At 44.3% G+C, this 22803-nt stretch overlaps 1 protein-coding gene across 2 annotated transcripts; it reads left to right on the plus strand.

Annotated features, from left to right (window-relative positions):
• The first annotated feature begins 7527 nt into the window (after positions 1-7527).
• On the plus strand, positions 7528-21268 carry LOC121581490. Of its 2 annotated transcripts, none has more exons than XM_041896989.1 (6): positions 7528-7821; positions 7979-8176; positions 8429-8704; positions 14358-14453; positions 19574-19600; positions 20802-21268. In XM_041896989.1, exons 1-6 carry the CDS (start codon positions 7764-7766, stop codon positions 20888-20890), a joined length of 744 nt encoding a protein of 247 aa, XP_041752923.1. In that variant the 5' UTR covers positions 7528-7763; the 3' UTR covers positions 20891-21268. The 2 variants fall into 2 exon arrangements, with proteins under 2 accessions (XP_041752923.1, XP_041752924.1); XM_041896990.1 differs by having other exon boundaries at positions 14361-14453.
• The last annotated feature ends 1535 nt before the right edge of the window (positions 21269-22803 follow it).

Genomic DNA, 22803 nt, shown 5'->3' on the forward strand with positions numbered 1-22803 from the left:
GGGGCATTTGTAACTGTTATTGGAATATTTTATATGTCCGTCTGTCTATCTGACTGTTATGGAAGCATTTAGCTGGCGAAACTCAATTGGAAATGCAAATGGTCAAATGATAAATACATATAATGTTTGCAATTCCTTTTCCTAAATGGGTATGCATTTGTTGTGACAAAATTCAAATTCCAAGTACTATATTTACCCTTAAACCACACAGAGTATGGAAAAGCATTTTCAATTGCCAATTGAGAATTATTTATATTTTTGTCACAATTCATGCTATCACATTAAGTAAATGAAATTGCAAACATGAGAAATGATTGTCATTTAAGCATTTACATTACATTTTTAAATGTGTCAGTGTTGTACTGGATGGTACCATGGAAATGAAATATCAAACACACTTTGTTATTTCTTTTTCAAATTGGCAGACATTATGCATACTCAATCATGAAAATTATACTGCAATATCAATCAAATGTATTTATAAAGCCCTATTTACATCAGCACAAAGTGCTATACAGAAACCTAGCCTAAAACCCCAAACAGCAAGCAATGCTGATGTAGAAGCACGGTGGCTAGGAAAAACTCCCTAGAAAGGCAGGAACCTAGGAAGAAACCTAGAGAGGAACCAGGCTCTGAGGGGTGGCCAGTCCTCTTCTGGCTGTGCTGGGTGGAGATTATAAGAGTACATGGCCATTTAAGGACAGATTGTTCTTCAAGATGTTCAAACGTTCATAGATGACCAGCAGGGTCAAATAATAATCACAATGGTTGTAGAGGGTGCAACAGGTCAGTACCTCAGGAGTAAATGTCAGTTGGCTTTTCATAGCCGAGCATTCAGAGGTCGAGACAGCAGGTGCGGTAGAGAGAGAGAGGGTCGAAAACAGCAGGTCCGGGACAAGGTAGCAATTCCGGTGAACAGGTCAGAGTTCTCTAGCCGCAGGCAGAACAGTTGAAAATGGAGCAGCAGCACGACCAGGTGGACTGGGGGCAGCCAGGAGTCATCAGGCCAGGTAGTCCTGCGGCATGGTCCTAGGGCTCAGGTCCTCCGGAAGGGGAGGGAGAGAGGGAGAGAGGGAGAATACTTAAATTCACACAGGACACCAGATAAGACAGGAGAATTACACCTGATATAACAGACTGACCCTAGCCCCCCGGCACATAGATTACTGCAGCATAGATACTGGAGACTGAGACAGGGGTGGGTCGGGGGACACTGTGGCCCCGTCCAACGATACCCCCTGACAGGGCTAAACAGGCAGGATATAACCCCACCCACTTTGCCAAAGCACAGCCCCCACACCACTAGAGGGATATCAACAGACCACCAACTTACTACTCTGAGACAAGGCTGAGTATAGCCCACAAAAATCTCCTCCATAAAAATCTCCTCCACCGCACGAGCCCGAGGGGGTGCAAAACTGGACAGGAAGATCACGTCTGTGACTCAACCCACTCAAGTGACGCACCCCTCCTAGGGACAGCATGGAAGAGCACTAGTAAGCCAGTGACTCAGCCCCCATAATAGGGTCAGAGGCAGAGAATCCCAGTGGAGAGAGGGAGCCGGCCAGGCAGAGACAGCAAGGGCAGTTCGTCGCTCCAGTGCCTTGCTGTTCACCTTCGCACCCCCGAGCCAGACTACACTCAATCAGTAAAGACTTAAAGGTCGAGACCGAGTCTGCGTCTCTCACATGGATAGGCAGACCGTTCCATAAAAATTGAGCTCTATAGGAGAAAGCCCTTCCTCCAGCTGTTTGCTTTGAAATTCTAGGGACAATAAGGAGGCATGCGTCTTGTGACCGTAGCATACGTATAGTTATGTATGGCAGGACCAAATCGGAGAGATAGGTAGGAGCAAGGCCATGTAATGCTTTGTAGGTTAGCAGTAAAACCTTGAAATCAGCCCTAGCCTTAACAGGAAGCCAATGTAGAGCGGCTAGCAGTGGAGTAATATGATCAAATTTTCTGGTTCTAGTCAAGATTCTAGCAGCCGTGTTTAGCACTAACTGAAGTTTATTTAGTGCTTTATCCGAGTAGAGCATTGCAGTAGTCTAATCTAGAAGTGACAAAAGCATGGATTAGCTTTTCTGCATCATGTTTTGACAAAAAGCCTTTGATTTTTGCAATGTTACGAAGATGGAAAAAAGCTGTCCTTCAAATATTCTTGATATGTTCGTCAAAAGAGAGATCAGGGTCCAGAGTAACGCCAAGGTCCTTCACAGTTTTATTTGAGACGACTGTACAACCATCAACATTAATTGTCAGATCCAACAGCAGATCTCTTTGTTTCTTGGGATCTAGAACTAGCATCTCTGTTTTGTCTGAATGTAAAAGTAAAACATTTGCCGCCATCCACTTCCTTATGTCTGAAACACAGGCTTCCAGGGTAGGCAATTTTGGGGCTTCACCATGTTTCATCGAAATGTACAGCTGTGTGTCGTCCGCATAGCAGTGAAAGTTGACATTGTGTTTCCGAATGACATCACCAAGAGGTAGAATATATAGTGAAAACATTAGTGGTCCTGAAACAGAACCTTGAGGAACGCCAAAACGTACAATTGATTTGTCAGAGGACAAACCATCCACAGAGACGAACTGATATCTTTCCGACAGATAAGATCTAAACCAGGCAAGAACTTGTCCGTGTAGACCAATTAGGGTTTCTAATCTCTCCAAAATAATGTGGTGATCGATGGTGTCAAAAGCAGCACTAAGGTCTAGGAGCACGAGGTCAGATGCAGAGCCTTGGTCTGACGCCATTAAAAGGTCATTTACCACCTTCACCAGTGCAGTCTCAGTGCTATGATGGGGTCTAAAACCAGACTGTAGCATTTCTTATACATTATTTGTCTTCAGGAACGCAGTGAGTTGCTGAACAGCTTTTTCTAAAATGTTTGAGAGGAATGGGAGATTCGATATAGGCCAATAGTTTTTGACATTTTCCGGGTCAAGGTTTGGCTTTTTCAAGAGATTTACTGCCACTTTTAGTGAGTTTGGTACACAGCCGGTGGATAGGGGGCCATTTATTATGTTCAACATAGGAGTGCCAAGCACCTGAAGTAGCTCTTTCAGTAGTTTAGTTGGAATAGGGTCCATAGTTGGAATAGGGTCCAGTATGCAGCTCGACGGTTCAGAGGTCTTGACTATTTTCATTAATGTATCAAGAGATACAGGATAAAAAACCTTGAGTGTCTCCTTTGATCCTAGGTCCTGGTAGTTATGTGCAGACTCAGGACAACTGAGCTTTGGAGAAATACGCAGATTCAAAGTGGAGTCCGTAATTTGCTTTCTAATGATCATCGAAGAAGTTCATGAATTTATCACTGCTGAAGTGAAAGCTATCCTCTCTTGTTGAATGCTGCTTTTTAGTTAGCTTTGCGACAGAATCAAAAATAAATGTAGGATTGTTCTTATTCTCCTCAATTAGGTTGTAAAAATAGGATGATTGAGCAGCAGTGAGGGCTCTTCGATATTGCACGGTACTGTCTTTCCAAGCTAGAAGACTTCCAGTTTGATGGAGAGCCCTTTCCGTTTCAATTTTCTGGAAGCTTGCTTCAGCGCTTCGGTATTTTCTGTATACCAGGGAGAAAATTTGTGACAAAGGTTAAATTAAGATCCTCAGTTAGGTGGTTAACTGATTTTTGTACTCTGACATGCTTGGGTAGGTGGAGGGTCTGGAAGGGGATCTAGGAATCTTTGGGTTGTTAGAGAATTTATAGCACAGCTTTTGATGATCCTTGGTTGAGGTCTGAGCAGATTATTTGTTGCGATTGCAAACATAAGAAAATGGTGGTCCGATAGTCCAGGATTATGAGGAAAAACATTTAGATCCACAATATTTTTTCCATGCGACAAAACTAGATCCAGGGTATGACTGTGTCAATGAGTAGGTCTGGAGACATGTTGGACAAAACCCACTGAGTCGATGATGGCTCCGAAAGCCTTTTGGAGTGGGTCTGTGGACTTTTCCATGTGAATATTAAAGTCACCAAAAATTTGAATATTATCTGCCATGACTACAATGTCCGATAGGAATTCAGGGAACTCAGTGAGGAACGCTGTATTCGGCCAAGGAGGCATGTAAACAGTAGCTATAAAAAAGTGATTGGGTAGGCTGCATAGATTTCATGACTAGAAGCTCAAAAGACGAAAACTAAGTCTTTTTTTTTATTATTGAAATTTGCTGTCATAAATGTTAGCAACACCTCCGCCTTTGCGGGATGCGCGGGGGATATGGTCACTAGTGTAACCAGGAGGTGAGGCCTCATTTAACACAGTAAATTAATCAGGCTTGAACCATCCAATCATATCAAGATTATTATCAGTGATTAGTTCATTGACTATGACTGCCTTGGAAGTGAGGGATCTAACATTAAGAAAAAGCTATTTTGAGATGTGCGATATGACAATCTCTTTCAATAATGACAGGCATGGAGGAGGTCTTTATTCCAGTGAGATTGCTAAAGCGAACACTGTCATGTTTTGTTTTGCTCAACCTAGATCGAGGCACAGACACGGTCTCAATGGGGATAGCTGAGCTGACTACACTGACTGTGCTAGTGGCAGACTCCACTAAGCTGGCAGGCTGGCTAACAGCCTGTTGCCTGGCCTGCACCCTGTCTCATTGTGGAGCTAGAGGAGTTAGAGCCCTGTCTATGTTTATAGATAAGATGAAAGCACCCCTCCAGCTAGGATGGAGTCCGTCACTCCTCAGCAGGCTTGGTACTGTTTGTGGGCGAGTCCCAGAAAGAGGGCCAATTATCTACTAATTCTGTCTTTTGGGGGGCACAAAACAGTTTTCAACTAGCGATTGAGTTGTGAGACTCTGCTGTAGAGCTCATCACTCCCCCTAACTGGGAGAGGGCCAGAGACAATTACTCGATGCTGACACATCTTTCTAGCTGATTTACACGCTGAAGCTATGTTTCACTTTGTGACCTCTGACTGTTTCATCCTAACATCATTGGTGCCGACCTGGATAACAATATCCCTATGCTCTCTATACTCGCCAGTTTAAGCCTCAGCCAGCACCATCTTCAGATTAGCCTTTACATCGGTAGCCCTGCCCCCTGGTAAACAGTGTATGATCGCTGGATGATTCTTTTTAAATCTAATATTGCAGGTAATGGAGTCGCCAATGACTAGGGTTTTCAATTTGACAGAGCTAATGGTGGGAGGCTTCGGCGGCTCAGACCCCATAACGGGTGGAGGAGAGACCTGAAAGGCTCGGCCTCTGACTTTTTGCAGAGTAAGACCGAGACACTGCTGTTCTTGTTATCTTGACACAGATCTTTACACCCAAAACAATATTCCCCCCCATTGCGTGCCAAGATTGATAGGAGATGATCTCTTCAGACACTACTGCTGGTGAATGGGACTACTTCACTCCTGACCCAGTGTTGTGCTGTCTGAAGCACACAGTGGTAAAACTCTCTAAAGCAGGTGAGGGATCATTATTTGATATACTCCCTGTGCATCACATGGATACCATAATATGCTCTGTTAGCACATGTAGATAAGAGCATGCTCTTTGACCACTTCTTCATATGAGCTGCTGCCTCCTTGACCTATTTAGTTTCTCTTTGTATTGCAGAAAATGCTTTGGAAAAACTAAATAAAATGCAATTCACTGTTGTTGTTGTAACACACACACACACACACACACACACACACACACACACACACACACACACACACAGTAGCCTACAGTGCCTTCGGAAAGTATTCTGACCCCTTGACTTTTTCCACATTTTGTTAGGTTACAGCCTTATTCTAAAATGGATTAAATCGTTTTATTTCCCTCATCAATCTACACACAATACCCCATAATGTCAAAGCAAAAACAGGTTTTCAGACATTTTTGCTAATAATAAAAAATAAAAAAATAAAATATACATTTGCATAAGTATTCAGACCCTTTACTCAGTACTTTGTTGAAGCACCTTTGGCAGCAATTACAGCCTCTAGTCTTCTTCGGTATGACGCTACAAGCTTGGCACACCTGTATTTGGGGAGTTTCTCCCATTCTTCTCTGCAGATCCTCTCAAGCTCTGTCAGGTTGGATGGGGAGCGTCGCTGCACAGCTATTTTCAGGTCTCTCCAGAGATGTTCGATCGGGTTCAAGTCCGGGCTCTGGCTGGGCCACTCAAGGACATTCAGAGTCCCAAAACCACTCCTGCGTTGTCTTGGCTGTGTGCTTAGGGTCGTTGTCCTGTTGGAAGGTGAACCTTCACCTCAGTCTGAGGTCCTGTGTGCTCTGGAGCAGGTTTTCATCAAGGATCTTTCTGTAATTTGCTCCGTTCAGCTTTGCCTCGATCATGACTAGTCTCCCAGTCCCTGCCGCTGAAAAACATCCCCACAGCATGATGCTGCCACCACCATGCTTCACTGTAGGGATAGTGCCAGGTTTCCTCCAGATGTGACGCTTGGCATTCAGGCCAAATAATTCAATCTTGGTTTCATCAGACCAGAGAATCTTGTTTCTCATGGTCTGAGAGTCTTTAGGTGCCTTTTGGCAAGCTCCAAGCAGGCAGTCATGTGCCTTTTACTGAGGAGTGGCTTCCGACTGGTCACTCTACCATAAAGTCAAGATTGGTGGAGTGCTGCAGAGATGCTTGTCCTTCTGGAAGCTTCTCCCATCTCCACAGAGGAACTATAGAGCTCTGTCAGAGTGACCATCGGGTTCTTTGTCACCTCCCTGACCAAGACCCTTCTCCCCCGATTGCTCAGTTTGGCCGGGCAGCCAGCTCTAGGAAGAGTCATGGCGGTTCAAACTTCTTCCATTTAAGAATGATGGAGGCCACTGTGTTCTTGGGGACCTTCAATGCTGCAGACATTTTTTGGTACCCTTCCCCAGATCTGTGCCTTGACACAATCCTGTCTCTGAGCACTACGGACAATTCCTTCGACCTCATGACTTGGTTTTTGCTGTGACATGCACTGTCAACTGTGGGACCTTATATAGACAGGTGTGTGCCTTTCCAAATCATGTCCAATCAATTGAATATACCACAGGTGGACTCCAATCAAGTTATAGAAACATCTCAAGGATGATCAATGGAAACAGGATGCACCTGAGCTCAATTTTGAGTCTCATAGCAAAGGTCTGAATACTTATGTAAATAAGGTATTTCTGTTTTTTATTTTTAATAAATTTGCACAAATGTCTAAAAACCTGTTTTCGCATTGTCATTATGGGGTATTGTGTGTAGATTGCTGAGGATTTTAAAAAAAAATCAATTTTAGAATAAGGCTGTAACATAACAAAATGTGGAAAGAGTCAAGGGGTCTGAATACTTTCTGAAGGCACTGTATGTACAGTACACTGTGGTTTGATAGTGTGTGCAACTTCCTCTAGCATTTCCAATTCAATTTCGGAAGCTAAATGCTTCAATAAACTGTCCCTATGTCACTCCTATGAGGTAGGCTGTTGCACGCCTTGAAGCGCTCTCGTGAAAGACCTACCCATTTTTCGTTTTAAAGGGACCATCCTCGCTCTGACCTCCCATCAGCCAATCACTTTGAAGCGCATTTAAAAGACAACAGTTTCCGACCACTTGTAGGGACAAATTCGGAGGATACGCACGCACACCTATGGAGGACCTTGGCATATCCTTTATCATATTCCGTGTTTGTATTTGCAAGGGAGAACAAGAAGAAAGAGTTCGTTCTATTTATATCTAATCTATTACATTAGGCGTACGTCTTGGAGGTAGCTAGTACATCATTTCAAAGACTAGTTCTAGTTGGGAGAAGTGACGGCAAAGATGCGACTTCCACTTACATTCATTCTGATTTGCAAGCTATGTTTGGGTCTTCAAATGGGTAGGTTTTTCCATTGCTCACTTTTCCATTCCTTTATTGTACAATGTGTTCATTTTTCGCACAACATTCTCCACTATTGTGACTGGTATGAATATAAGGGTATTCAAAACAAATTAGTAGTCTATAAATGTTTGCTTTTTAATGTGTTTTGTTGTAGACACGGTCATTCAGTTCCAGCGGTCGGGAGTGGTCGGTGAGGTCGAGACTGTCGAGCAGGTATTGATCAACAGAGCCCCTCTCTCCAGCTGCGGGAAAGACATCATCGCCATTCTCCGTGCTGTATTGTTGGGCAACTACAGCGAGTCTTTTCAACATGCGTTTGAGATAGAAGAAAATGTCAACAACACCATGACAAGTAGGCCTAATGCATAACTGTATGAACTTACGGCAACACGCAAATACAGTACACAAACACAACGCAAACCTTTTGAGGGCACAGGAGCCTTGCTCAAGGGCACAATGGCAGGTACCTGAGCCCTGACACTTGTATTGCCCGTGCTGGGACAAATCAACCTCTTTGACTGACAAGGAATACAATCAGAGATATTCTGATAAAGGTTACATTCATTCTTAACCATTCCTTTCCATTTTTCCCTTCCATAACCAGAAAATCATACTTACCAGTACCTGCGTGTGCGTGAATGCAAACTGGACGGATTTCGAGTGGTGCATTTGACCGACCGGCTCCTGGTCGACGGGAATTACTTCCTGACTCTGGACCGAAACACAGACACCTGGACAGCTGAGGTACCACAGGCCCTCGCACTCAAACAGCTTTGGGACCAGGACACTGAGCGCACGAGGCTAGAGAGGATTCAACTCCACGAGAGCTGTGCCAAACTGATGAAGGAGCTCACACATTCTGAGCCCACCACCACTGGAGGTAAGGTCACAGGGGGAGGCCTACTTGGTGCCACTATGCTTACAGTGTACACTGAAAGAGTAGTGTATAAATGCTAAATGACTAAAATGTAAATGTGTAGGTTAGACGGCAGTGTGTGGGGGTGTATGTAGCGCATGGATCTGTGAAATTTACGCTACTCTTCAGCCTGAAGTGTTTCCACGCTAGCTTTTCTTTTGGCGCCGACTGGTAAGACGCTTCAGGAGGGCGGTCACGTGTGCTAGCAAGGCAGAGGTCCTGGGTTCGAGCCTTGGTGTGAGCCGGATCAGGAGGATGTAGTACTCGCTAAGCAAGCAGAGTGACATCGTTTAGAGTGGTGCCAGTGACTATCTACAGTTGCGCTCAGCTCAACGCTGGGGTCGGTGTTGAGTAAATTTGAGTGGTGAATGTAGCACATCAATCAAATCACATTTTATTTGTCACATGCTTCGTACGCAACAGGTGTAGACTAACAGTGCAGAGTTAAAGATAAGATAAAAAATAGAAATAGTGACATGAGGAATAAATCAGAGATGTGGACTCGAGTCACATGACTTGGTGTGGACTCGAGTCTGACTCGAGTCACAAATTTGATGACTTGACATAGAAAATAAAACAATTTGAGACTTTACTTCGACTCGGGACTCGATTTAGACTTGAGACTGAAGACTTGAAATTATCTGGCCAGATTTTGTAACGTTTTGTCACTCATTTTGTGACACAGTCTCCGTGGATCAATTAGGCTACTCCAGAGACAGTATAGGCCCTTTTCACGATGACGTCATCTAACTTCCGCCTTTCCGCGTAGCAGGTTAACTTCACTTCCGTTCGCCCGTAACCTGAGACTTCTCAACGAAAATACAACTGTTGACCACTAACTAGCAAGCTAGCTACTTGAAGAAATTCCAAAAGGTACGTTTAAGTTAAATTAGTAAAGTTAAGAGTAATAATGTTTACGTATATGCAATGGTTTGTAACTTGCTAACGTTATTGTTAATTCATAATTGTTCACTGCCTTAGTTACTTAAAAGTGGGCTAACGTTAGCTAACAACAACTTAGTACCAGATACCGATAACGTTAAAAGGTAGCGTTACATTGCTGCCTGGCTGTAATGTAACAAGTTTACTTAGCTAGCTATCTAACCCTTTGTTAGGCAGTTAGTTTATTCATGAATGTATAGTAACTCACCTATTCAAATACTGTTGTGCATGATAGCTAGATAAATATTGATTCCTGGTCAAAGCTGAATGTTAATTTAGCTGTTTCTTTTCTCCCGGTGTCTGTATCGCAACAGTATCCCATCCAACACCGAAGCATGGCACAATCTTCGAGAAGATGCTATTGCAGTGTACCATTTTGTTCAAACAGAAATTCCCGTATCTGAGTTTTCACGATTTCCCTGTTGATGGAGAAATACGTGCCCGTTGGGTGAGGGCGATCAGGAGAGATGAGGGACCAAGTTTTAAGATTCTTCGTGGGAGCACCTTTGTTTGCAGTCAGCACTTTCCCCCTGAGGATAGATACACCCTATTTTATAGGGTGCACTGGTAAGAAAGCACAGACCCAAATGGCACAGGGCCAAATTTAGAGTCCACCAAATTAAGGCCCTCAAGCCCGTGCAGCAATTTGCAAATCCCTGGTTGTGGACGGATGTCTTTCAGTTTCTCAGCACTGGCCATGACGTGAGGATCCGGAATAGGCCCTGGCATGAAAGTGAGATATGTCAAGTTTAGATTTCATTAAATGCCACCTTATCTTTTTCACTAAAAAAGACAACCACACTCATCCAGTCTCGTACATGCTTCTAATACAACTAAAAAAATATCCACTGAAAGTCTATATAAAAAGTAACAAATAATAATCACTTTTATGTTTGTATTATTTTAGAAATGCACTAAAGTCTTTGTGCTCTAGTACAGGCGGGGGGCTCATTCAGACTCACCATCATAGGCTCGGTACAGTGTGCACTTCACACCAGCTCTGACACTTGTTTTTTTCTTAGCCGCTGGTTTACACACCGCCATATCATTGGTGGCCTCTGGTACAATTCCCTGTGATATAATAATGATGAACAATACATTGTCAAAAGTCAATACAAACTGCAAAGTTCTGCATCAGTGTAACAAATAATGTCTGACCTGTGTCCTAGGCCGGTGCCAGGTCTGCAGTGCGCTGGTGCATGACAGAGGCAATGGCACTGTCTTAAAGCCCATGGTAACATAGTGAGCACTTTGAAAAAGAAGTGCTACTATGTGATTACATAGTGCTTTCCCAGCAGAGCAGGAACATGACATGTGATTGAGTACCACAGGAACCTCTGCAGAGTCTAGTGTAACCTGTTCATAGAGACATAACAATTAGTGCTGTACTTACAAAACATTTTTTCTACGTTTCATTATAAACTACTGTACACAATTTTCAAAACCCAATTTCTTTTTTTAATTAAGAAAAATTGGCTGTTCTGAAACCTTTGACAAGTAGTGCCAACACTTATCGAAAATTTGAACATTTTGAGTTATCACAGAATCTTTCCCAGTCTTTATTGCCGTCAACAACCCACATCGGTTTGTAAGAATTTCGTTGTGTATTAAGTTTAATGATACAAAATCAGAGCTCAGACTGAGAAACAAACTGATCCACAGTGGAACTTTGTGGAATCATTCTTATTAAATCTGCAACCGCAGCAAAACACAACAAAAAGAAAACTTATCTATCTTAACCTATCTTATCATAATGTTAGAGAACTGTTTATCTGAGAAACCTGAAGCCGATGAGCCTCCTCATTTTTCTTCATGGACCTGTAACATCGCCCTCTCACTGTCACCTCACCGTTAACTACACTTGAGACTGTTTCAATACAGTGATTGGGAGAAAGGGCGCAGCATTAGCCATTAATACATTACTGACTCTTATCTTACGGTCGATACAAACAGCAGTAATATTAAAAAGAGGCTGCAAAACAGAAACTCGTCAGCTCATAACCTTCGCTAGCATAGGGCTAATTTAAGCTAAATAAAGATAAACACGTACCTTCATAATCAAACAGGTAACCTTCAACGAAGAACTTGTAGCCTTTATCAAGCTTCGATCTTGAAGTAAGGGACCACTTGTCAGCAAGTCGTTCTACGTCGTTAAGTCGTATTGGTGGCAGATGTGAAAGGGACTGGGTGAACTCCATAATGATGTGCTACTAGCTAAGCGTTCCTAAGCGACACCGGATGTAAACATAACCTGCATCGCGGCAGAACGGAAGTTGTCTGACGTCACGTGAAAAGGGCCTATTGCACTTGCCAAGAAAATAGATTAGCCAGTTGAACGCACATTCGGCCCTCTGATTGGACCAGCAAACTGTCAATCAACACAGGTCGGGTGACCTACAGTAGCGCAGTGAGAAGGTTTTGGGGGGTCGCGAGTGTGAAACTGAATGGGGAAAAATGCGTAAAAAATATATACATATTTGAATAGGGTAGATATAGTTTACCATTTGTATTTTATATTTATACCTTTGTTTATTCGATCTGGTTACTAACATAGGCCTACGGCATTGCACCAAACTCTTGTAATATGTGCTGTAGAACTGTTGACCAATGGCCAGTCATCATCACTGGCGCGCAAAGGCTGTCGCACATATCCAGATTAGTGACCAGAATGCACTTGTTTAATTTTCTCCGGTTTTGCCTGCCAAAAACAGAGTAGCCTGCCTACATTAATATTATCCATATAAAATTCAGCAATCTGCTACGGACTCGTCTTTGCCAGAACAATAGGCTGGTGATTTCATGATAATGTTCCTATTTCAGATAGGCCTAGTTTGGGTGGGTTATAATTATATACCTCAGTGGTGGTACTGGCTATATGTCTAAAGATAGCTGTAATATCGCACTACCTTCAATACTTATGGGATGAAGATGTAACATATTGTGGGGAATTAATTACGATATTTGTGAGGAAGAAAAAGGCTACAGACAGATCATGCTTTCCCTCCGATTCTGCAACCCCTGCTGCATACAGTAATATAAATAATAATATGCCATTTAGCAGCACCTGTGCGCGCATGTGCGTGCGCGGGGATCGCAAGCTTTGAACCACTCCTTTTTGGGGGTCGCTGGTATTTTTTTTTGACAACAACTGAGCTAGCGAATAGATTGCTGATTTGCTGTACAGCTATAGAATCGGTGCAGCGCAAACGTCAAATTATAGGGAGAGAGGATTTACATTATTAATAAATATGCGGCTCCAAAAATGGTTTGGTGATCAAGAATATTAACTGTTTACTTTTCATGCTCACCAACAATGGGGCATCAAGCAACAATTACTAGCATAGATATACTGGTCTTTTGGTATGTCATAATTGCTTGAAATGTATAATTGAGTTATGAAGCTTGCATTTTGAATTTGTTGTTAAAATTAATTATTACATAATCAAAATGTGTTGACAAAATAATGAAAAGGGCTGTCTGGTAGCCTCAATAAATAGACAAAGATTTCGTGACCTTGGGACAATAAAGTTATATCTGCACTAATTACAGTTCTGAGATATTGAGCATCAGTTTTCACATTTCAGAACTGTTTTGTAGTGAATATTTTTTTTCATAACCCATTAAGGTCCTCACCTTAAAGGTACATAATCCTGAGCCATTTGTAAATTTGTTTTGTAGGGGGGTGCAATAGCAGATAGAACCTTATGGCCCTGAAATGTCAATCTGGGTTCAGCCATAAGGTTCTATCTGACACTTCTGAATTAGACGTGTTCAGTTTTGAAGAAGACTGTAGTTATTTGAATAGATAAATGATAGAATAACACTATTTTACCAAAATAGAGTCAGAACACATCATCACATCATCAAATCATTATGATCATTAGACAAATTACTCTCATCACTGAACAAAGATGTGACATCATTTACTTTAAGAATTCTGACAGTGTTGTTTTTTTTTGCTTGCTTGCCATTATTGTTGGCTAGACTAGCCTAGACCATATTTAGAGGGAGATGGCAAAGACATGTTCTGATTGGTTCGTCTCTATTTCATGCTTGTGATTTGATTGCAGATAGAACCTTCTAGCGCCAAGTTCAAATGGGTTTATGCCGATAGAACTTTCTAGCTGTTAATTTCTTTCACTTAAAATGTACTTTAAAAATATATATACCTTTACAGACATATGAAGAACCATCTAAAGATCTATTATATGAGACTAACTCATTTTTGACAAAAATGTCAGATAGAACCTTATAGTCCCATGGTCTCGATTTGTAGTTGAACAAGTCATTGCATGTATAGATTTTTACTTGACTCGACTTAACTTGCTCTTAGAATGCACGACTTGGACTTGACTCAAGACTCGACCCGTTCTACTTGGGACTCAACTTAAGACTTGAACCTTGTGAGTTGAGACTTGCTTGTGACTTGGTCCCACCTCTGGAATAAATACACAGTGAATAACGAATACAAATAAGGAGTGAAAATAACATGGCTATATACTGTATGTGTGTATGTGAAGCTCATGTGTCAGGTGTAACAAAATGTGTAACAACTCAAACACCCTCAGGCCTACACGCCACAAGATCCACAGATTGTTCCCTTTCTTTAGTCACTTGTTTAACTAGTTATGAAGCAGGTGAATCAGGTGAATTCCTGTTGTTGTGTGTGTTCCAGCAGGGATGTCCATGCTGGCTGCCCTGGCTTCATTGCTAGCAGGCCTGGTCTTTGTTGCCCTGGTTACCGCAAGCTTCCTCATCTTTAAACAACAAGGTAAGCGACATTATAAAGCATACAGTACTGGTTTATCGCTTGTTGCCCCCCCTGATCTTTAAAGGCCCAGTCTGGGATATTTACAGAATGGCTTTCATAATCTGGAGAAAAGTTATTGCATGCAATTAAATGTTTATGTACTTTATACTTTTATATACAATTCTAAATGTGACTTTGGATCTTTGATGGTAACATTATTGTGCTGTATAAAAGTAATTGTGTACATACAACCGTCCCCATGACAACATGCACCTTAAGAAAGTATTCATACCCCTTGACTTATTCCACATTTACAGCCTGAATTCAAAATGGATAAAAAAAAATGTTTTACTCACTCATCTGCACACAATACCCCATAATGACAAAGTCAAAGCATGTTTTTAGAAATTGTTGCAAATTTATTGAAAATTAAATACAGAAATATCTCATTTACATAACTATTCACACCCCTGAGTCAATACTTTGTAGAAGCACCTTTGGCAGCGATTACAGCTGTGAGTCTTTCTGGGTAAGTCTCTAAGAGCTTTGCACACCTGTATTGTACAATATTTTCACATTATTCTTTTAAAAATTCTTCAAGCTCTGTCAAGGTGGTTGTTGATCATTGCTAGACAGTCATTTTCAAGTCTTGCCGTAGATTTTCAAGTCGATTTAAGTCAAAACCTGTAACTCGGCCACTCAGGAACATTCAATGTCGTCAACAGAAGTGAGTGCTACAGGGCGGTAGTCATTGTGGCATGAAGCCTTCGAGTTCTTGGGGACAGGAATGATGGTGGTCATCTTAAAACATGTGGGGATTACAGACTGGGACAAGGAGAGGTTGAAAATGACCGTGAATATGCCTGCCAGCTGTTCTGTGCATGCTCTGAAAACACGCCCTGGAATACCGTTGGACCCCACGGCCTTGCGGGTGTTGACCTGATTAAATACGTTTTTTCACGTCGGCCTCGGAGAGTGAGATCACCCAATCCTCTGTGTCGGTGACGGTCCTCACACCCAGCACGATGTTGTTGTTGTTGTCAAAGATTATTGTTATTGTTATTGGACACAGAGTGAGTTCATGCAACTTACTATGTTACTGGTTAAGCAAATGTTTACTCCTGAACTCATTTAGCCTTGTCATATCAAAGGGGTTGAATACTTATTACTCAAGACATTTCAGTTTAAATGTTTTTATTTATTTTTTAATTAAAAAACATAATTCCACTTTGATATTATGGGGTATTGTGTGTAGGCCAGTGACACAACATCTAAATGTAATCCATTTTAAATTCAGGCTGTAACACAACAAAATGTGAAAAAAGTCAAGGTATGTGAATACTTTCTGAAGGCACTGTAGACAGCACCCTACAGCAGAGTCTGTCAGGGTGTCAAATGTGCAGTGGTAGGACGGAGTCAGGCGCAGGACACAGAACTGAGTACACAACGTACTTTACTCGGAAAAACAAACACTAATTTCCACGCAGGGAAAACACACCAGCTCACAAAAGCGTATGACACAACACAACGAACAAACACGCACAAAACCATGTGGGAACCAGAGAGTTAAATAGGGAAATAATCAACATACAATGGGAACCAGGTGTGTACAAACAAGACAAAACCAATGGAAAACAGAAACGCAGATCGGTGGCAGCTAGAAAGCCGGTGACGACGACCGCTGATAGCCGCCTGCACAAGGAGAGGCACCGACTTCGGCGGAAGTCGTGACAGTACCCATCCCTTGACGCGCGGCTCCAGCAGCGCACCGACACCGGCCTCGGGGAAGACCCGGAGGACGAGGCGCAGGACGATCCGGGTGGAGACGGTGAAATTCCTGCAGTAAGGAAGGGTCCAGGATGTCCTCCACCGGCACCCAGCATCTCTCCTCCGGACCGTACCCCTCCCACTCCACGAGGTACTGAAGGCCCCTTGCCCGACGTCTTGAGTCCATGATGGCTCGTACAGTATACGCCGGGGCCCCCTGCCCCTCGCACCTCAGACTGCTGGAGCGGACCTGCTACCACCGGCCTGAGGAGAGACACATGGAACGAGGGGTTAATACGGTAATCAGGGGGAAGCTGTAACCTATAACATACCTTGTTCAGTCTCCTCAGGACTTTAAATGGCCCCACAAACCGCGGACCAAGCTTCCGGCAGGGCAGGCGAAGGGGCAGGTTTCGGGTCGAGAGCCAGACCCGGTCCACCGGGGCCTCACTGCGGTGGCGGTCGGCGCTCGCCTTCTGTCGCCTGATGGCCCGTTGCAGGCGCACATGGGCAGCGTCCCAGGTCTCCTCCGAGCGCCGAAACCATTCATCCACCGCAGGTGCCTCGATCTGGCTCTGATGCCACGGTGCCAGGACCGGCTGATAACCTAATACACACTGAAATGGAGACAGGTCAGTAAAGGAGTGGCGGAGGGAGTTTTGGGCCATCTCTGCCCAGGGGATGAAAGCTGCCCAATCCCCCGGCCGGTCCTGACAATAGGACCTCAGAAACCTACCCACATCCTGGTTAACTCTCTCCACCTGCCCATTACTCTCGGGGTGAAAACCTGAGGTCAGGCTGACCGAGATCCCCAGACGTTCCATGAACGCCCTCCAGACCCTCGATGTGAACCCTGATCAGACACTATATCCTCAGGCACCCCGTAGTGCCGGAAGACGTGGGTAAACAGAGCCTCCGCAGTCTGTAGGGCCGTAGGGAGACCTGGCAAAGAAAGGAGACGGCAGGACTTAGAAAACCGACCCACAACGACCAGGATCGTGGTGTTACCTTGTGACGGAGGAAGATCCGTCACGAAGTCCACCGATAGGTGTGACCACAGCCGTTGTGGAACGGGTAGGGGTTGTAATTTCCCTCTGGGCAGGTGTCTAGTTGCCTTGCACTGGGCGCACACCGAGCAGGAGGAAACATAAACCCTCACGTCCTTAGCTAAAGTGGGCCATCAGTACTTCCCACTAAGACAGCGCACTGTCCGACCGATGCCAGGATGACCAGAGGAGGGTGACGTGTGGGCCCAACAGCTCAATCGATCGCGGACATCAACCGGAACGTACAGACGCCCAACTGGACACTGGGTGGGAGTGGGCTCCGTACGTAACGCCCGCTTGATGTCCGCGTCAACCTCCCATACCACCGGTGCCACCAGGCAAGAAGCCGGAAGTATGGGAGTGGGATCCGTGGACTGCTCCTCTGTGTCATACAACTGGGACAGTGTGTCTGCCTTAGCGTTCTGGGAACCTGGTCTGTAGGATAGGGTGAAAACAAAACGGGTGAAAAACATGGCCCACCTTGCCTGGCGAGGGTTCAGTCTCCTCGCCGCCCGGATGTACTCCAGATTGCGGTGGTCAGTCCAAATGAGGAAAGGGTGTTTAGCCCCCTCAAGCCAATGCCTCCATGCCTTCAGAGCCCTGACAACAGCTAAAAGCTCCCGGTCCCCCACATCATAGTTTCGCTCCGCCGGGCTGAGCTTCTTCGAAAAGAAAGCACAGGGGCGGAGCTTTGGTGGCGTCCCCGAGTACTGAGACAGCACAGCTCCTATCCCAGCCTCGGATGCATCCACCTCTACTATGAATGCCAAGGAGGGATCAGGATGAGCCAACACAGGAGCCGAGGTAAACAGAGCCTTCAGGTGACCAAAAGCCCTGTCTGCCCCAGCTGACCACTGCAGTCGCACCGGTCCCCCCTTCAGCAAGGAGGTAATGGGAGCCGCTACCTGACCAAAGCCCCGGATAAACCTCCGGTAGTAGTTGGCAAACCCTAAGAACTAATGCACCTCCTTTACCGTGGTTGGAGACGGCCAATTACGCACGGCTGAAATGCGGTCATTCTCCATCTCCACCCCGATGCGGACAGGCGGTCTGTTGGAAGGAGACGGTCTGTTGGAAGAACAGACATTTCTAAGCCTTGAAGTACAGGTCATGCTCCAACAGTCGACCAAGCACCTTGCTTACCAGGGACACATGCTCGGCGCGTGTAGCGGAGTATATTAGAACGTCATCTATATACACCACTACACCCTGCCCGTGCAGGTCCCTGAACATCTTGTCTACGAAGGATTGGAAGACTGATGGAGCATTCATCAACCCGTACGGCATGACGAGGTACTCATAGTGCCCAGAGGTGGTACTAAATGCCGTCTTCCACTCATCCCCCTCCCGGATACGCACCAGGTTGTAAGCGCTCCTGAGATCCAATTTGGTGAAGAAGCGCGCCCCGTGCAATGACTGTCACACTGGCTATGAGAGGCAGTGGGTAATTGTACTTCACAGTGATCTGATTTAGCCCACGATAGTCAATGCACGGACGTAAACCTCCATCCTTCTTCTTCACAAAAAAGAAACTTGAGGAGGCAGGTGAAGTGGAAGACCGAATGTATCCCTGTCCCAGAGATTCGGAGACATATGTTTCCATAGCCGCCGTCTCCTCCTCAGACAGAGGATACACGTGACTCCTGGGAAGTGCTGCGCCTACCTGGAGATTTATCGCACAATCCCTCTGTCGATTGTGTGGTAGTTGAGTCGCCTTCTTTTTACAGAAGGCGAGAGCCAAATCGGCATATTCGGGGGGAATGTGCGTAGTGGAGACCTGGTTTGGACTCTCCACCGTAGTTGCACCTATGGAAACACCTACACACCTCCCTGAGCACTGACGTGACCATCCCTTGAGAGCCCTCTGTTGCCACGAAATAGTGGGGTCATGAGAGGCCAACCAGGGAAGCCCCAACACCACAGGAAACGCAGGAGAATCGATCAGGAAGAGACTAATTCTCTCCTCATGACCCTCCTGCGTTTTCATCCATAGTGGAGCTGTGACCTCCCTAATCAGGCCCGACCCTAAAGGACGACTATCTAAGGCATGTACAGGGAAGGGCACATCAACAGGAACAATAGGGATCCCTAATCTACGTGCAAATGAACTGTTAATAAAGTTCCCAGCTGCGCCTGAGTCGACTAGCGCCTTATGCTGGGAATGCGGGGGAAACTCAGGAAATTCTATACAAACATACATGTGCGCAACAGGGCGCTCTGGGTAAGTCAGGTGCCTACTCACCTGGGATGATCCACCAGGCACCAACTTCGGTGGAAGTCGTGACAGAGTCAATAGATAATGAGTCTTGTTTCTCTATCTCTCTTTAGATCCCAAAGTTTCAGGACACCCTGGAGGTAAGAATGTTTTCACTTCAATCTCATTGTCCCCATTGGTTTCTTGGTTAACAGTAATATGGAACGATTAATAATTAACAGATGGGTTAGTTGGTTGTCTGGGCACTGCTGCCTCCTAAACCACACCCTGTAAACATTAACATGACTGGGCACAGCCTCTATCATAGACTCCTTATCTTCTGATGCTACTGGCCTTCTGTGTGCTTATCTTACTGGTGTGTGTGTGTGTCTGTTTGTCTTACACCGGTAGTTCCCTTTTTGTCAAAGGTGTGATTCCTAGGGCTGAGGGTAGTATTCATGATCACAGAGTATGGTGTCATCACCTAAGGCCTCATCCTGACAGTGAATTTTTGGGATTCCATTCTTCCTGGACATTCCTACATTAGAAAGATGCTGTTCAAACATGTTCAGCAACATAGTCCGCAGCTGTTTTGGTAAATCCTGATTGTGTCCCAGTTGTAGGTCTATATCACTTATGCCGTTAGCACACTAGTGACGTGTATGTTAATAATAATATGCCATTTAGCAGACACTTTTATCCAAAGCGACTTACAGTCATGCATGCGTACATTTTTTGTGTATGGGTGGTCCCGGGGATCGAACCCACTACCTTGGCGTTACAAGCGCCGTGCTCTACCAGCTGAGCTACAGAGGATGTTCATGTACTCTATCTGCATTACACAATAGATGTGCAATTGTTGCCTAAAGCAGTGACATCATGGGAATGATCAAATTGACCACTATAGCAGAACAGTAATTAAAAAGTAGACAGTACCAACAGTGAGAGAATGAAGGACTCTTGAACCCTACACTGCTGTAGTGCTGTGTGGTTATAACTCATTTACATGTCTCCTACCACAGGAGGTTGGTGGCACCTTAATTGGGGAGGACGGGCTCGTGTTAATGACTGGAGTGGAATAGTATCAAATACATGGTTTCCAGGTGTTTGATGCCATTCCATTTGCTCCGTTCCGGCCATTATTATGAGCCGTTCTCCCCTCAGCATGCACCACCTGTCGGGTGTTTGTGTTCCCGTCTTCTTACTGTTGTCTCATCTCTCATATCTCACATGTTTACCATTTTTTCATAGTGACTGTTACGTGACTGAGGGAAACGTCAGTAGTTAACTATGTGTGTATGTCTACGGTGTGTTTTACATCTTGATAAAATGTGTGTGTGTGTTTCTTTTTCCTCCCTGCAGGTGTCCTTGGCTCCATCGTCCACTATCCTGAGAACATCCTAGAAACACCTCAGGCCCCTCATCCAGGAAAAGGCTATCAGGTCCTCTAAAACCCAACGCTACTTTCCCCATCTACTTCTGATGTTAACTGATCACTAGTCACTACACAGCAGTCTGGTCTGGTGACCAAAATGCCTTGGTTGCGGTCTGATTTCCTACCTTTCGCCTCAGAATGTATGTTCACTCTCCCTTGATATGGTGGAAACTGCTCACACCAATTCAATGCTTTTAAATCCATGAGGGGGAGTGAGCAAATACACATTTTGGGGTATGGGCATTGTAATTCACCAATGTATGTTCCCTGGTCCATCCAAGTCTCTGGTCCCCATTTCTCCCTGGGCCTTCTTCCAACAGGCCCTATTCCTACAGTTGAAGTCGGAAGTTTACATACACCTTAGCCAAATACATTTGAACTCAGTTTTTCACAATTCCTGACATTTAATCATAGTAAAAATTCCCTGTCTTAGGTCAGTTAGCATCACCACTTTATTTTAAGAATGTGAAATGTCAGAATAATAGTAGAGAGAATGATTTATTTCAGCTTTTATTTCTTTTATTTTACATTCCCAGTGGGTCAGAAGTTTACATACACTCAATTAGTATTTGGTAGCATTGCCTTTAAATTGTTTAACTTGGGTCAAACGTTTCGGGTAGCCTTCCACAAGCTTCCCACAATAAGTTGGGTCAATTTTGGCCCATTCCTCCTGACAGAGCTGGTGTAACTGAGTCAGGTTTGTAGGCCTCCTTGCTCGCACACGCTTTTTCAGTTCTGCCCACACATTTTCTATAGGATTGAGGTCAGGGCTTTGTGATGGCCACTCCAATACCTTGACTTTGTTGTCCTTAAGCCATTTTGCCACAACTTTGGAAGTATGCTTGGGGTCATTTTCCATTTGGAAGAGCCATTTGCGACCAAGCTTTAACTTCCTGACTGATGTCTTGAGATGTTGCTTCAATATATCCACATAATGTTCCTTCCTCATGATGCCATCTATTTTGTGAAGTGCACCAGTCCCTCCTGCAGCAAAGCACCCCCACAGCATGATGCTGCCACCCCGTGCTTCACGTTGGAATGGTGTTCTTCGGCTTGCAAGCCTGCCCCTTTTTCCTCCAAACAGAACAAAGGTCATTATGGCCAAACCATTCTATTTTTGTTTCATCAGACCAGTAGTCATTTCTCCAAAAAGTACAATCTTTGTCCCCATGTGCAGTTGCAAACCGTAGTCTGGCTTTTTAATGACGGTTTTGGAGCAGTGGCTTCTTCCTTGCTGAGCGACCTTTCAGGTTATGTCGATGGCTGATTTCTTTTGATTTTCCCATGATGTCAAGCAAAGAGGCACTGAGTTTGAAGGTAGGCCTTGAAATACATCCACAGGTACACCTCCAATTGACTCAAAGGATGTCAATTAGCCTATCAGAAGCTTCTAAAGCCATGACTTCATTTTCGGGAATTTTCCAAGCTGTTTAAAGGCACAGTCAACTTAGTGTATGTAAACTTCTGACCCACTGGAACTGTGATACAGTGAATTATAAGTGAAATAATCTGTCTATAAACAATTGATGGAAAAATGACTAGTGTCATGCACAAAGTAGATGTCCTAACCGACTTGCCAAAACTATAGGTTGAAAAACAAGTTTTACTGACTCCAACCTAAGTGTATGTAAACTTCCGACTTCAACTGTATATGTAGCTCAGTTGGTAGAGCATGGCGTTTGCAACGCCAGGGTTGTGGGTTCGTTTCCCACTGGGGGTATGAAAAAAAATTATAATAATGTAAGTCGCTCTGGATAAGAGCGTCTGCTAAATGACTAAAATGTAAATGTAAATAGACCCAGGTTTGATACCAAATATTTAGAGTTTGACAGGAACTATTGTGGCATTCCATTTTATTTTATGTTTTACTTTTGCAACTTACTGTAACTTGTGTGTGAACTTTTGAAGTAGTAACCAGAAGAAAATGAT

This window comes from Coregonus clupeaformis, chromosome 14 (genome assembly GCF_020615455.1).
Source record: "Coregonus clupeaformis isolate EN_2021a chromosome 14, ASM2061545v1, whole genome shotgun sequence".
NCBI classification, from domain to species: Eukaryota; Metazoa; Chordata; class Actinopteri; order Salmoniformes; family Salmonidae; genus Coregonus; species Coregonus clupeaformis.

Bases quoted from the DNA above. Each gene is read 5' to 3' on its own strand.
- LOC121581490 (XM_041896989.1), top strand. From the start codon at position 7,764: ATGCGACTTCCACTTACATTCATTCTGATTTGCAAGCTATGTTTGGGT. The intron at 8,705-14,357 runs GTAAGGTCACAG...TGTGTGTTCCAG, and splicing joins TGAGCCCACCACCACTGGAG to CAGGGATGTCCATGCTGGCT. The intron at 14,454-19,573 runs GTAAGCGACATT...ATCTCTCTTTAG, and splicing joins CCTCATCTTTAAACAACAAG to ATCCCAAAGTTTCAGGACAC.